At 40.8% G+C, this 15,581-nt stretch overlaps 1 protein-coding gene across 3 annotated transcripts; it reads left to right on the top strand.

Moving 5' to 3' along the window:
• The first annotated feature begins 3,014 nt into the window (after positions 1-3,014).
• LOC110170965 (high-affinity choline transporter 1-like) lies at positions 3,015-14,939 on the top strand. 3 transcript variants are annotated; one of them, XR_008633350.1, is made up of 9 exons: positions 3,015-4,424; positions 9,201-9,317; positions 10,911-11,066; positions 11,245-11,393; positions 12,447-12,590; positions 13,231-13,384; positions 13,552-13,769; positions 14,026-14,713; positions 14,861-14,914. XR_008633350.1 is itself a non-coding variant. In XM_055162695.1 (9 exons), exons 1-9 carry the CDS (start codon positions 4,241-4,243, stop codon positions 14,456-14,458), a joined length of 1,479 nt encoding a protein of 492 aa, XP_055018670.1. In that variant the 5' UTR covers positions 3,015-4,240; the 3' UTR covers positions 14,459-14,599. The 3 variants fall into 3 exon arrangements, 2 of the variants coding, with proteins under 2 accessions (XP_055018670.1, XP_055018669.1); XM_055162695.1 differs by lacking the exon at positions 14,861-14,914 and having other exon boundaries at positions 14,026-14,333; positions 14,410-14,599; XM_055162694.1 differs by having other exon boundaries at positions 14,026-14,939.
• Positions 14,940-15,581: the final 642 nt, after the last annotated feature.

Raw genomic sequence — 15,581 nt, 5'->3', positions numbered from 1 at the left:
CAAAAAATAGCGGAACATTGTTCTCGTATCGGTTGGTTATTCTCCTAACCAACTCACCAATTTTTCACCCACTGAACAATGACGAAAAGTCCTGAAATTTTGCCATCTGGTAAAACTCGTGCTTCTCTAACTTTTGGCTATTTTCATTTTCCAAAAATAAATAAAATGGCTCGTCAGCGCCACCAAACGACTCAAAAATGCATTAGGGAATACGAATGACACACAAAAAAATTTGCACGTACAATCATAAAATTTGACAAAGAAGTCGATCATGTCAAGACAAGGAAAAAATATTATTACGCCAACACCGTGCGCTCCACTAGGGGGCAGTAATATTGGCTTAAAGTTGGCTACGCTTTTACAAACTCCTCCGAGGGCGTTCACCCGAACGAGCTCAAATTTGGTCCACATCATCTCAAGACGTGGAACATCAAAACTTATCCAAATTGTTCACACACGTCTTACGATCTCTGAGCAGTGAAGCAACAAAAAATGCACACAATTTTGGACATTTACAAATTGCTCCCATTTGCTCAAACAAACTCTGATTTCAATGAAATTTGAAACATTTGTTAAACTCTCTGCCCTGAAGCTACTTCATGTGAAAATTATTAATTTGGTGCATTAGCGCCCCCTATACATTGAAACAAATTTAATATGTGAGAAAATCATTTGTTCCCAAATAGTTGTTCAAAAATTTCTGAAATTTTGCACAAAATTCCATTTTGGCATCTTGATCCAAAAGTCAGTGACACCCATGTCATATTTTTTATGGCGTTGCCATAGCGATGACATAAACTCTCCACTGGTAAAATCTACAAATTCTGGTACAAACTTTGGCCGATTTCACTCAAATTTTAATCGCGGGTTCACACCCCGACCCTGAACAGATTTATATAAGAAAATCTCAGATGGGCGCAATAGCGCCCCCTAGGGAAATTGCATGGTAGTGCCAAAATTTACTTTGTTGTAGACATATAAAATGTGGTACAAAGATTCATGACATGGTCTCGATCAAAAAAGTCAATGACGACCCCATGCCATTTCCCCATCGTTTTGCCATGGTGACAGGCCAAACATCTGCCCTCACCAATAGGCCTGACAAAAACTTTGGTGTAGCCAAACCAAATTTGGTACACAGATGCATCATGGAAATAGGAACAAAAAAGTATATTACACGGTTGCTCGGCAACCAACAGGAAGTCGGCCATATTGGATTGATCGGGCGACCTGGTGACGAAGGCACAAATTCCTGGCCTCATATTTGAACGAACTCGTCCTCAGGCGTTTGACCCAGACTCACCAGAATCATTCTGTATCATCTAAACAAGTGCGACATTAAAATTTGTTAAAAGCTTTTTAAAAGATCAAACGGTGTGACCATCAAATTTCGACGCCTGATAATTTGCACAAACTTTGGCTGATTTCACTCAAATTTTAATCGTGGGTTCACACCCCGACCCTGAACAGATTGGTGTAAGAAAATACAAAACTGGGTGCAATAGCGCCCCCTAGAAAATTTGTATGTAAAAATCAAGTTTTTTTTGTCACAAATATACAACATTTGGCACCCACATTTGTGACATGGTCTCGATTAAAAAACTCAATGATGCTCACATCCCGTTTACATTGTGTTGCCATGGCAACAAGCCAAAATTGTATCCTTGCCAATGGGACGTCCTGACACAAACGTTGGCGTAGCCAAACCAAATTTGGTATCCAGATGCATCATGGCAATAAGAACAAAAATGTATATAGTGACCACGCCCCTTTACAAACCGGAAGTCCGCCATCTTGGATATTTTTTTTTGCCAAATTTTGAAAATTGCAGGGTTAAATTAAGATTTTTAGGGTTAGGGTTGGGGCTATGGTTAGAATTACGATTAGGGTAAGGTTTAAGTTTAGGCTTATTAGGGTCCGTGTGAGGTGCGGCGTTTGCAGGCTGCGGCGTTTGCGGGGCGCGGCGCAAGCACGAGCGAGGGCCGATCATTGCCTCTTGCAGCTATATTTATATTACAAATCTTACTTTTTCCTAATAAAACATCCAAACCAACGCTATTTTAATATATATAGTGTCTGTTCATACAAAATCTAAAATATGTGAAACATATAAACATAACAAAAAGTGAAACATAACTTTTGATGGATGCTCAAGTGACTGTTCTGTATGTGGATCTATTAAAATAGCATGGAAAACAAAAAAAAAAAAAAAAAAAAAAAAAAAAAAAAAAATATATATATATATATATATATATATATATATATATATATATATATATATATATATATATATATATATTTAAATAACAACAAAAAATGTAAAATAAATTAATAAATAATGTTTGTATAACATGTCCCAAAAATGTCTCTATTAAAATAATAAGGTCCCATAGACTGTGGGTGTTTCTCAATTCCCAGGATCCTTCCTCCAAAGATCAATGTGTAGCCCTCCTCCAGAGTCAGAGGCGAGTGTCCTGCTCACAGCTCCTGGGAGGGCTTCTGGAACTAAATAAATAAATATATGGGCTGAAACACTTTCAGATGATAGGCTAATTGTATTCACAATCCCCATCTTTAATAGATTCTGCAAAAAAACAAAATTATCTGTTATTATTTATGGAACACCCAGTGAATGCAGATTTATATTTATATTATTACTGATTATATTGTAGGCTATATTCTTGAATGTACATTTAAAGTGCCTCTGGTTTCCCCCCTGCTTTTCTCTACTGCACTTCAAATGTTTGTGTCTTTATTGTCAAACTATAATAGGCCTATAATAAGTTTATAATAGGCCTCTAATAGGCTCCCATTATTGACATTTGACAACATCATTGCTTCATTTGCTTATTTAAACTTCAGTGTTGGAAATTGGTCATATTACTCTGTTTAGAAGGAAGTCTGGGAGTCCCTGCTTAGACTGCTGCCCCTGCGACCCGGCCCTGGATAAGCAGAAGAAAATGGATGGATGGACTCTGTTTAGTTATGTACAGTTGCCACATTACATTCTTTATTTACATACCTAAAAAAATCAATTTGTTGCCACTAAATGGCTTCTTAATGCAGGTTAGGTTTGGCCTACCTAATCCACGTTTCAGTGTGTCATGTGACCATCATGTCACCTTGTGTCTTCAGCACATGTGAGAGCCAAACGTTCATATGAAATCATTCATGTTGTAACTGGTGAACACTGGGAGGAATTTACATAAATGTAAAGCTTTTTTGAGACGCCAGGGAGAGTTGAGCAGATGTGTAGCTTTTCCTCCCTCTAGAACTGTGTCACTGGGTTGAACACAAACTAAAATAATAATATTGCAGGACACAGAGGAGGGACACTTTTGGCTCTTCCCCTCCTCAAACTGCCCTGACACAAATCTGCTGACCCTACCGGACCAGTCCTTTTGTTAAAGTGACCTGAGACCTTTGACAGAGACACAAAGGGACAGAGACGCACAGTGGAAATATTGCTGCAGCAAAACTTGAATTTCCCTCAAGATCAATAAAGGACCTGTCTGTTTGTGTCATAAACATTAGACAAAGAAAACAACCACTTTAAAATCACAAACAGCACAAATAATGTAAGACTAAGCCCACTACAGGAGCAGACAGGAGCAGACAGAAGCAGACAGGAGCAGAAGGAAATGACTCACTACAGGTTCACACATTAATTGACAATTCACAACTCATTAATTTCTGTCATATATTAAGAAACACATTTCACCATATTATTTTCCTTTAACACATGTTTATAATGTTCTAGTGTACATTCCCTGATATTTTCCATGTATCTTTAAAGTAACTTTAAGTGCATATGACAGGTTTGTACGAGAATTTAAGTATTTTATCCTCCACATACATCTCTCAGTTTAACAATGACTCACAGGAGCTTTAGTAACACCATCTTCCCTTGGCACACCATTATCTAAATAGTTTTACATCAGTTCAGTAACGGTTTGTGGAAAAAAGGTGAGAAGAAAAGTATAAAAATACAGGAAGTACTGCTGAGTTGTAAAACAAGATTCTTCTGCCAATGTCATGAACAAAACAGAAAACTCCACCCAAAATGCAGAGACAATTTATGTAAAAGATGTTTCAGTGAAGTGAGTGGTGGAACCTGTCACATGCACTTTAAGTGACAGAAACCAAGAGTGTTGTGTTTGTCCTCCCTCTCTCCTCCCTCTCTCCTCCCTCTCCTTCACTTGCTTCTTCACTCACTCAGTCACTCAGTCAGTCTCTCATCATGGGGGTGAACATACCTGGACTGATTGCTATGGTGATTTTCTACCTGCTGGTTCTTGGGACGGGTATCTGGGCTTCTTTGAAATCCAGAAGGGAACAGAAGAAAAATGCAGCATCTGAAATCGAGATGACTCTCCTGGGGAACCGCGGCATCGGCCTGGTGGTGGGCGTCTTCACCATGACAGGTTGGTTGGACACACTTTTTCATTTATGCTTCTTTTTTATTTCTGAGATTATTCAAATTGAACATTCTCACTGACAGTATCAAAACTATGAATTTCCCTCTTTTTTTCTCTCATAAAGTTTCAGGTCTGTGTCATATCTCCACTCTCTGTGCCGAACTTTTGCTCTTGTGTTTCTGGTGTCAGACCAGTCGATGACTTTAAATCGTCTGTGTTGACCATTGTGCACCTCTGATTTTCTAACTATGCATTGAAACAACGCAGACAGCAGCGGGAAGTGATGCAGACAATAATGTTTGTGATTGGTCGTCTCCACCGTGCTACGTACATTTACAGTACTCTGTTTTCCCGCTTTGTTTCTTTACCAACATTTGTACCAGAAGCATTTGTTCCTTGATATTTAGTTGAAGCTGTGCAAAAAATAACTCCGTGAAGGTCAGCCTATTGTCTGACGGCACATGGCTGGATAATTTTTATCTTGAATTGAAGTTTGGGTCAGTGGAAGATTCATAGGAGCAACCAGCTGGAAAAAACAAGATCCACCTGGACCTAAGCGGTCCGAGTTCTTTAGGTTCTCACTTTAATGTCAGGACCTTGTTTTTGGTTCTGTTCAGGCCTTTTACGTGTGATAATGGTTAATACTTTCTGATCACACAGTGTCCCAGTGACAGGGCAGATGTCACGTTCATGTGAAGTGTCTGAAGAAAACATACAACTTTGTGAATGCATTCTCCTGTTTCCCCCACAGCCCAAACTGAGCCCGCATCACCAGAGCGAAGAGCAAACACTATAACTTAACACACTTTGGCCTGTTCTATTGTGAAAATGACTTTTACTACAACAGGATCAGACAGCACTCATGTGTCTGTGTGGTACATCACCTAATATCTCTGCAGGGTTCAGCCCCAGGGGCCCTTTTTTCTCTGATAATACTTATATTTTATTCTGAACTGTGCAAAACTGGAAACACTTAAAGCTAAATGTGAAGTACAAACGAGACTGAAACTACACTGAACTATTTAAACTACATACAAAATAAAAGTCATGTGAATGAGAAATCTCACCTCTTAATGATGAAAAGAACTGTGCCTTATGTTTAAGGACAGTAAAAAAAATTTTCCATCCACCCTGTGCTGTTATTGGCTTATTATTTACAGATGTTCAACTTGAGTTTAACTTTAGCCCTCGCTGACAAGTGTGTCCAGATAAAAGTAACAACAGAAAACAAATATTGACTTTTCTGATAACTGTGGTGTTAACTTATTCTTAGTCAGAAAAACACTGACATGATGACTGCTTTTTTACTTAGAATTTTGGTTCTGAAGACAATTTCTTATTTCTTATTTTCTTATTTTATTTATTTGTAAAGGGACAGTACATATTAATGAACATTAAAAATGTAAATATGCAAAGATTATAGCCAACGTGGCTAATTTCCATCTTCAGTCCCTCGGCAGGTTGATGTAAAATCATCTATAGGACGAGGAAAAGTACAGCAACAATCACACAAAAGTACACAACACCAACACACTCACTATACACAATTAGTTTCAAACAGTTCATTTGAAGTTCAAAGTCAGAAGTTTAAGAATTAAGTCAAGAGTTAAACCAACAACCCCTCAAAATAAAAGAAAAGATAAATTGGTTAAACATGGTGACATATTTGACCATTGAGTAACCACTGTTTTAAAGCTTTAGAAAATGCTGCCAGTGTTGAAAGTTCTCGTATATGAGCTGCACTGCATTCCATGTTTGAGCTGCTCGATAAGCAAAAGAGAGTTGTCCAAAGGTACTTTTCCTAAACGGAACAGAGCAGTCGCCTCTGGAACCTGCTCTTGTTGTGCGATTTGAATTTCTTTTCACAAACTCCTTTAGAGGAGGTGTAGCAAGATGATTAAAAACTTTGTAAACCAGAATTAAATCTCCATATTTGATTGTGTTGTCCCAATTTAGGAATTTGTATTTGTCAAGTATTCTGCAACAGTGATAATTTGAGGCTTTTTGTCTAATACTTTAAGTGATTTTTTATATATTGTTTCAGCTAATTTAAGAGTACTTTTGTTTGTCAGAGTCCAAGTAGTAATGCAATAATTTAGGTGTGGCAAAATCATTGAATTTAAGTACATAAATGCTGAGTTGGTCATTAGATTATTTCTTATATGGCGAAAATTTGATAAATGATATTTGATTTTATTCACTGTTCTTTTGATGTGTTGTTTGAATGATAGTTGTGGGTCCAGGGTGACTCCCAGATACTTCACTTCATGGACCATTTTCAGTTTTGTTCCAAGCACAAATACATGTGGGTCTGTATCCTGATTCTCCAATTAGAAAGCACAATGAGTCTCACATGACTCTCTCATTTGGGTTGCTAGTTCAAAGCTGAAATCCAGTGTGTTTAAACCTAAAATGCCTCTCTCTGATCCAAACGGTCTCTACGTAAACCTCAGCACCTGCTGCCAGTGCTAGTGCAGCCTCTGCGGCTCAGGGAGGGAATTCTGGAAGTTCTGAGTTTCACATGAGGCCTGAACATAAACTGAGAATGAGACAAACGCAGGACGTGTCTCTGTCTGCAGATGAGGTGTCCACACTAAACTTTGCCTCTACAGCAGCTGTGAGAGAAACACTTGGTAGGAAACAAACAGACGTGGGCAAAATTGTTAGTGCCCCTCTGCAATGAAAGAATAGAAGTACATTTTGAAAAATTCTTTTAAAATCATTTTAGTTGGTTTACTTACTTTGTTCATCTGTGGTCTGTGTTTTGTTGGTTGTCAAACATCTTCCTTTTTCCTGAAACATCAAATAGAACATTCATGAACTTCCCCACAGCTCCAGCAGAGCTCTGGACGTCACTCTTTGTTTGTAGACGACTCTGGAACAAACACATTCAACAACTGTCCTGTGTCCTCTGCTCCTGGAACTGTCCTGTGTCCTGCTACATTTGAATTTTCCCTCCAAATGTTTTGGGGAGGAGAATTCCAGAGGGAGGAGCTTCACCAGAGATTATAATAAAGTCATGCAGGTCTCACATCGGCCACAATCAAGCAACCTTTGTAAGATTTAAACATGCTTTACAGAGAATCATAAAAATGTCATGTTATTGTTGTAAAAAATTTTTTTTTGCAATTTGAGCAACCCCTCTCGGACCATTTTTTCAGTGAAGTAATGAAACTGGCCTGGACAAAAATGATGGTTCCCTTAACTTAATATTTTGTTGTACAACCTTTTGAGGCAAACTCTGCAAATAAATAATTTCTCTAACTGTCAGTGAGACTTCTGCTTTGGTCAACTGGTATTTTGACCCACTCCACGTTAACAAACTGTTCTAGTCTCAGGTTTGAAGGATTCCTTCTCCAGATGCATGTTTCAGCTCCTTTCACAGATGTTCAGAGGGACTGAGATCTGAGCTCACAGAAGAACACTCCAGAACAGTCCAAAGTTTTGTTCTTAGTTGTTCTTGTGTGTTTTTTCATGTGTTTTGGGTCATTGTTCTGTTGGAAGTCCCATGATGTATGACTGAGACCAAACTTTCTGACACTAGGCAACACATTTTGTTCCAAAACACCTTCATAGTTTTGAGATTTCGTTGAACTCTGCACAGATTCAAGACGCCCTGTGCCACATGCAGCAGAACAGCCCCAAAATCAAACCAAACCTCCTCCGTGCTTCACAGTAGGGACAGTGTTCTTTTCTTGGTCTGCTTCATGTTTGCGTCTGTGAACATAGAGCTGATGTGTCTTGCCAAAGAGCTCCAGTTTTGTCTCATCTGTCCAAAGAACATTCTCCTAAAAGCTTTGTGGTTTGTCCGTCTGTATTGTAACAAATTCCAGTGTCACTTTTTGATGATTTTCTCTCAGCAGTGGTGTCCTCACATGAAGTCCGCTTTGACTCAAACAGTGACGGATGGTGTGATCTGACACTGATGTTCCTCGTCCTTCAACTTCACATTTCATTTGTTTGGAGGTTGTTCTGGCTCTTTGGTTCCATTCGTATGATCCGTCTCTTCAGTTTGTCATAAATTTTCTTCTTGCGGTTGTGTCCATGGAGGTTGTCTTCAGTCCTGTGGACCTTAAACTTCTGAAGAACATGTGGAAGTGTAATCACAGGAACATCACGCTGCTTGAAGATGGTCTTTTTGTCTTTATCTTTAAACTGCTCGTCTCTCATGTTCTTTGTGGTTGTCTTCTTCTCTTTCTCTGATCCATGTTCAGTGTTGTGTCCATCATGTCTCCAAACACAATGACACATGTCGCCCTTTAAACAGACACACTGACTGAGGACAAGTTTGAAGAACCTGTGATGCAGATTAGAGACACACTGAAGTTTAACATGTCCATATTGTCCAGTTACAATCTTTTCTAAGGGAACCATCATTTTTGTCCAGGCCAGTTTCATTAGTTTGTTTTTAAAAATAATTCTGTTGAACAACAATTCAAAAACAGTGTCTGATTATCATTGGTTATTTGTCAGGATTTTTTTTATTTATTATTGCTTTTCTCAGTTTCAAGTTATTTCAGTGAAAATAGGTGAATTTCCTTTTCCTTACCAGTGGGGTACCAACAATTTTGTCCACATCTGTAAGTATGTTTATCTGTATGTAGTGTTTATGTTTCTGAAATGTTTCCAGATCTGCTGTGGATCTAATGAAGTTCAGTATAAGTTCCAATGTTTGCTCTGTGCAAACTGCAAACGGCACTTTTAGGACTTCCACTAAAATGAACAAATAAAACATCATCAAATGTTCCATTACATTTTAGCTGTCCTTTTGTTTTCTTACAGCCACTTGGGTTGGAGGAGGCTTCATAGTGGGCACAACTGAGATGGTGTACACCCCCTCTATGGGTCTGACCTGGGCCCTCTTGATGTTAGCCGCCTACTCTGTCTCATTTCTGCTCAGTAAGTATTCAAGTAATTTTACTCATGTAAACTTGTAAACTCAAAACAGTGTGAGTGCATGAGACTCTTATCTTTAGTGTGTTATATGAAGATTACAAAATGAATGTTTCATTTATGAATTAACTTGTGGTAAACTCACGGCAACCTCCCCTTTGTCATTTGTGGGGGGTGCAGCCGCTGTCCCCTGTGCCCTGCTGAACGACATAATGCACCTGAATCAACCTGATCATTGACTGTGTTGAGCTTTTAGCCATGTTATAATGTACCTCAACAAAACCAGACCTGGAGTTGGGTTTTGTTTAATTTACACATGTTTGAGAAATTCTTTATTCTTAGTCTGTCAACATCTCTAAAACTCAAAACTTGCTTCCACTTTGTGATGTCATGAAATAATAGTTTTCATTTTCTGAGCTTTTCTTTACCTTTTCTTCAGTAGAGAGGAGCATTTCCAGGGTTGAAATCATCCAAATGATTCTAGTGAAGGTGTAAAAGTCTATGGAGTTTAAAAACACAGTGGCTCCTCCTTGATCCTCCACCTTAACATGGTGGAGGGTTTGAGTGTTGGGGCATAAAGCTCCTGGTAGGGTCACCCAACATAAACAGGTCTTGGGAGATGGGTCAGACTAAGAGCGGTTCATTTGCCCTTTATGATGAGTACAAGAATGAGGCGAGTTACTTCGCCTGGATTTTTGTGCCTGGGACCCCACCCTGGAGCCAGACCTGCGGTGGGCACTTTACAGCTCTGGAGGAGGAAAAGAGGGTATAGTGAGGGCCTGTTGGGAACATCTGCCTCTGTCAGAGAAAGTTTAAACTCACACCTCCAGGAGACCTTCTCCCAGATTCCAGAGGAGGCTGGGAACATGAAGTCCGAGTGGGCTTTGTTCTCAGCATCTGTTTTCGATGTGGCCACTCGTAGCTGTGGTCTGTTGTGCCTGTTGCGGTGGCAATCCATAAACCCGGTGGTGGACACCGGAAGTAAATGGACAGCTGAAGGAGCCAAGGGTGCTGCAGCCTGTGCAGTTGCAGAGGCAGAAACGCAGAGCTGAGATGAGTTTAGGGAGCCCATGGAGGAGGACTATTGGTTGGCCTCAAAGAAATTCTGGCAAATTGTTCGGTGCCTCAGGAGGGGGAAGCAGTGCTTCACCAAGGCTCTTGACCTCGACTGGGGATGTTGGTGGACAGTAGAAGGAAAACTTGGAGCATCTCCTGAATCCCACCGTCATGTCTTCCAAGGAGGAAGCAGAGGCTGGGGACTTAGAGGCAGAATTGTCCATCACCATGGCTGAAGTCACTGAGGTGGTTGGCAAGCTCCTCAGTGGCAAGTCTCCAGGGGTGTATGTGTTAAAAAATCACTAAGTAATGCCCCTTTGAATCTGGGAGCGAAGTGGCTTATAATGTACAAACAAACAGAAATGAACTGCTATATAAAACACTGATTTGTTGATGAAATGACTTCTGTTCTGTCAAAAGACCCCAGAGCCTGAGGTCCTTTAAATAATTAATCTTCAGGGCCCCTAAATAATTGACTGATACTTATAAAGGTATTGGAAAAAGTGCCCACATTTTCATCTATTTCTGTCATCTTTTGTTTAGGTGGCTGTGTGTTTGCTGAACCTTTACGAGACCAAAAGTGCGTGACCATGATGGATCCCTTCCACAGGAAGTACGGCAAAGGCTTCACAGCTGTCATGTGTATGGTCTCAGTTTTTATGGACGTACTCTGGATGGGTACAACACTTATCGGTTTGGGTAAGACACAATTCTCACAAAAAGTTGATGTACAATAACAAATGTCTAGTTTCTCATGAAATACTAGAATTGACCTTAAATGAGTGAAACATCACATTCACACAGCGGCTTGACTCATACTGTCTGCTCATCATCTGGGCTCATAATTCAGGCTAAACTTTTGTTGTACCTTCAACAGGTGCTACCATCAGTGTGGTCCTGGACCTGTCCTACACTGTGAGCATCTGGATCTCTGCAGCTGTGGCCATCACCTACACTCTGATGGGAGGACTCTACTCTGTGGCGTACACCGACATCATCCAACTGACCCTTATCTTCTTTGGTCTGGTGAGACGTTAAACGTTTAACACCCTTTATTATTCTCCGTCCTTTTTCTTGCACTTTATGCAGGAGCGGCAGTCTGAGACTTCCCTCTCTGCGAACACTTCCTCCAGGTCTTCTGGGAGGATCCCAAGATGTTCCCAGGCCAGCTGAGAGGCCCAGGCCCTCCAGCGTGTCCTGGTCTTCCCAGGGCCTCCTCCCCAGAGAGGCATCTAGAAGTAAATCGAGAGCTTTATTTGTCTTTCGACTCAGCTGTTATTAATAAGAATAACTTAACCCTAACCCTAACCCTAAACCCTAACCCTAACCCTTAATGTCTTAAGGGTTCTTGGTCAAATACTCTCAAAGTGTGTGACAGTAGAGCTGGACTCAAGCTGCACTGAGCCCTGGTCATGGTCTGTATGTGTAAGTGGACAAAGCTCACCTGCTGCCATCCAAATAGGAAGTGAGCGTCGGTGTTCCCTGGTGGGAAGGGACAAGTACCATCAACAGATTTTCTCCTGACTGGCTCTTTGGTTATTATGAAACGCTCACTCGGATTTACAAATGTGGAAGTTTGCTCCAAATTAGCGGCCTCAACTGGTTGGAGTCCAACAGTGTGGCATCCCTCAGTCCACTCTTATGTACAGGCTACGATCTGTTCAGATAGAGCCTCACAGACCTTTGGGGCATATTACAAATTACTTTGTGTAGTAATCGTGCTCTACAAATTAATTTGCCTCACCTACAAGAAAGGAGACAAGAATGGTGCTTATTGTAATCTAAAGAAACATATTTTTCTTTGTCTGTCAATATAATACTGTATAAATGACAACCGAAGACAACTGTTGATTTAATGTATCGGAAAGAAAGATTCTCGTATCAATTAATGTTGTCGAACTATAAAGAAGACTATAATAAAGACCAAGTTTGTGAGCAATTTAAACAGAAAATGTTTGGAAATGAAAGATGTAATATCTGCAAAGGGTAAAGAGAAGTGTAACGATGTAGTTCAAAAAAAGATGATAAAAACATGATGCAGATGTGACTTGACTTTAATGTTCTACCCTTGTGTTTCAGGGGATCTGTGTTCCCTTTGTGCTGATTAACCCTTACTCTGTGAACATTGGCGAAACACTGATGAACAACACCCTGCACTCTCCCTGGATCGGTGCACCAAACCCAACAAGAATCTGGATTATGATGGATGATTTTTTATTTTTGGTATGTTTCCTTAACCATTTAAGGCAAATTAATACTTTTCTCAGACCTTTAGACTACCAACACGCTGACATGTCACATGGTCAAATCCAAAATGTCCTCTTTCCACTCGCCTTCAGAAGGCTGGGTGCTTGAGCGCTGTTTGTACCAGTCCAAACCCAGTCAGAACCAGTCCAAAAATACTCTGAGACTTGTAGACCCACTCTATCTGTCCATACCCAGTTTAAGTCCAAACCCTAGAAGAACCATTTCACACTCAGTTCTCGGTCCTAGGGGCAGCAGCCCGGCAGTGTGAACACAACACCTACTCCAGTCACACATGGACTGGACGGCTCTTAGCAAAGCTAAGCCCAAGCTGCATCTGGAGGTGAAGTTGACTAGATCTAGTCTTTAACACTCAAACTCCCACACACTCAGGCCCCTCCCCACGGATCCTCCTGGAGGTGGTGTGGTGACCCCACGTTTTTCATTCAGGCTTTGCTCGGTCGGTGGGAGAGCTGTAATTTGCAGTGTAATAGTGTTTCAGAAGTGTTTTGTGACTACATCAGTCTGCTGAGTGCTGTCTGCATCTGATTAGAAAATGCCAGTGTTTTATTTTCCATTTGTTCATGTAGTGACAGAATGACAGAATGTTTGTCTGCAGGCAGTGGGAAGTGTAGCATACCAGACCATACACCAGAGGACGCTGTCTGCTTCTTCAACCAGGTCAGCTAAGATCACCTGCTCCATTGCTGCTTTGGGAATCCAGGTCTTTGGAATAGCTCCCATTCTGTTTGGCGCAGCTGCGGCATCCACAGGTATTAAGACTCTTGTACACAGCACATATACGGTAAAGTGTGCAGGTCGGGAGGGCAGGGACACTTGTACAACAACACTGAGCCAAACTCCCTTAGTCCTCTTTTTTATACAGTTCATGACTCTTCCCTGCGTACAGTGTTCTAGCAGTTTTTCTTTAATTTGTCAGACTGGAACCAGACGTCGTACGGGTCTCCTTCTCCTTATGAGCGAGGAGAAGGTGCTCGGGTGCTGCCCATCATGCTGCAGTTCCTCACTCCCTCTTACATCTCCATCATTGGGATCGGCTGTGTGGCCGCTGCTGTCATGTCCTCTGCAGACTCAGCGCTGATGTCGGCCTCTTCAGTCTTTTCAGCCAATGTGTACAAGAACATCATAAGACCCCAGGTGAGATGACACAGACGAGCAGTTTCCTAACGCTAAGATGTGTGGTATGTCCACGTAGACTTAGTGGAGAAGTATAAACCGACCTTAACAGTGTGGTTTCCAGCCACTGTTGTGCACAAAGTCCATTATAGCATCCCATGTTTTGAATTTACATTTTTTATTTTGCCCTAAGTGATCTGGTTTTCAATGAGTTTGGTAAAGCTAAAAGTCAAATGTAATTTTGAACCATTATAAAATTGTTTATTTTTTCCCTCAGGCCTCAAACAGAGAGATGCAGTGGGTGATCCGGGCCTGTGTGTTTGTGGTCGGTGTCACTGGGACTGCTCTCACCACCTTGAGAAATAGCACGTTACTGTTCTGGTTTCTGGCAGCTGAAGTGGCTTATGTTGTAGTCTTCCCCCAGTTCTTCTGCGTCCTCTTCTTACAAAGGACCAACCTCTATGGAGCTATCGCGGGCTTGCTCCTCGGCTTTCCTTTCCGGCTGATGTGTGGAGATCCCTCACTAGGACTGCCTCCAGTACTACGTTTCCCAGGATGCACTCTGGAGGGCGGGGTTTACGTCCAGTACTCTCCCATTAAAACCATCTCCATGTTGTCTTCCTTGGCTACCATTGTGTTCTTCTCCTATTTGTTTTCTCAGCTCTTCAACCGAGGTCACCTTCCTGAGCGATGGGACGTGTTCCATGTGAAAGTTCAGACATCACTGCAACCAGGACAAAAAAATAAGGGCACCCACACAAGTGATACAGATATGAAGATGTCAAAAGCTGACTTTGAAATGGAAGCTTTGGACCCAGAGAGAAACAGATCATAAAGAAACTCAAGACGATCTTTAACAACTACAAACAGGTTCCTAGATATTCTATCAGCCTACAGTGGTCAGGAATGCCCGTGATAGGGCTCAGTCTCTCGATCGGGCCACTTTACTTACGAAGAATAATACGGTGAGGTCCAAAGAGCTATCTCGCCCTATGTTTGTCACCACTTACAGTACTTGTGCTGAACAAATCAAAAATATTGTTCAGGTCTATACTCTTAAGTGACCCTGTTTTAAGCAAAGTCTTCCCTGAAACACCTTTATTTTCTTTTAGACATGCTCCAAATCTTCGAAACACGTTGACGAACTCTTACCTTCCTCCAGAGAATAAAAGCACATGGCTGAAAAAACCTACTGGCACATTGAAATGTTTGAACTGTCCTCATTATGCAAATGTCCTTAAAACAAAAACATTAATGGATGTATACAATAATAAATCATTCACACAAAATCATTTCATTAATTGTTATACAACTCATGTTATATATCATCTTTCGTGTCCTTGTCCTTAAAGTTTTTTTATTTAATTTTTTTATTGACTATTTTATTTAACATGTGAAACCATTGGCAAGAGGTGGAGATAGAGATGTTATTGTCTAGATCAGGCTTGTCCAAATTATGGCCTGTAGGCCAAATGCGGCCCTCAGACAAATTTTTCTTGGTCCTCAGGCTTCCAGGTGAATTGGCCCAAATTACCTTGCATCAGTGGCAGGGCCTCAGGGCCTGCAAGGCCTTCTATGCTGGCCTAAAAAAATGTCTGAATCACAGACTGTTGTGAATTATATTATTATTATTAAATAATTCCAAATGTTCTGTCCTCTTCCTTTCAGAGCTTTTCCAATGCTTGTGCTGCTTCCACACATGCATTTTCATATTAAAGCATTTGACCAATCACATTTCAGCCGTCACTTGTTGCTACGCAGAGTCAAAGTCAAAGAAGTGTCCCTGAGGCCTTCACAATCCATTCAGCAGGAACTCAAACACAGTTTCATGGA

Source organism: Boleophthalmus pectinirostris, unplaced genomic scaffold (genome assembly GCF_026225935.1).
Source record: "Boleophthalmus pectinirostris isolate CB_2022bp ecotype Guang Dong unplaced genomic scaffold, ASM2622593v1 HiC_scaffold_5, whole genome shotgun sequence".
Lineage (NCBI taxonomy): Eukaryota > Metazoa > Chordata > Actinopteri > Gobiiformes > Gobiidae > Boleophthalmus > Boleophthalmus pectinirostris.
The sequence above is the reverse complement of the archived record's forward strand: the minus strand, read 5'-3'. Positions and strand labels throughout refer to the sequence as shown.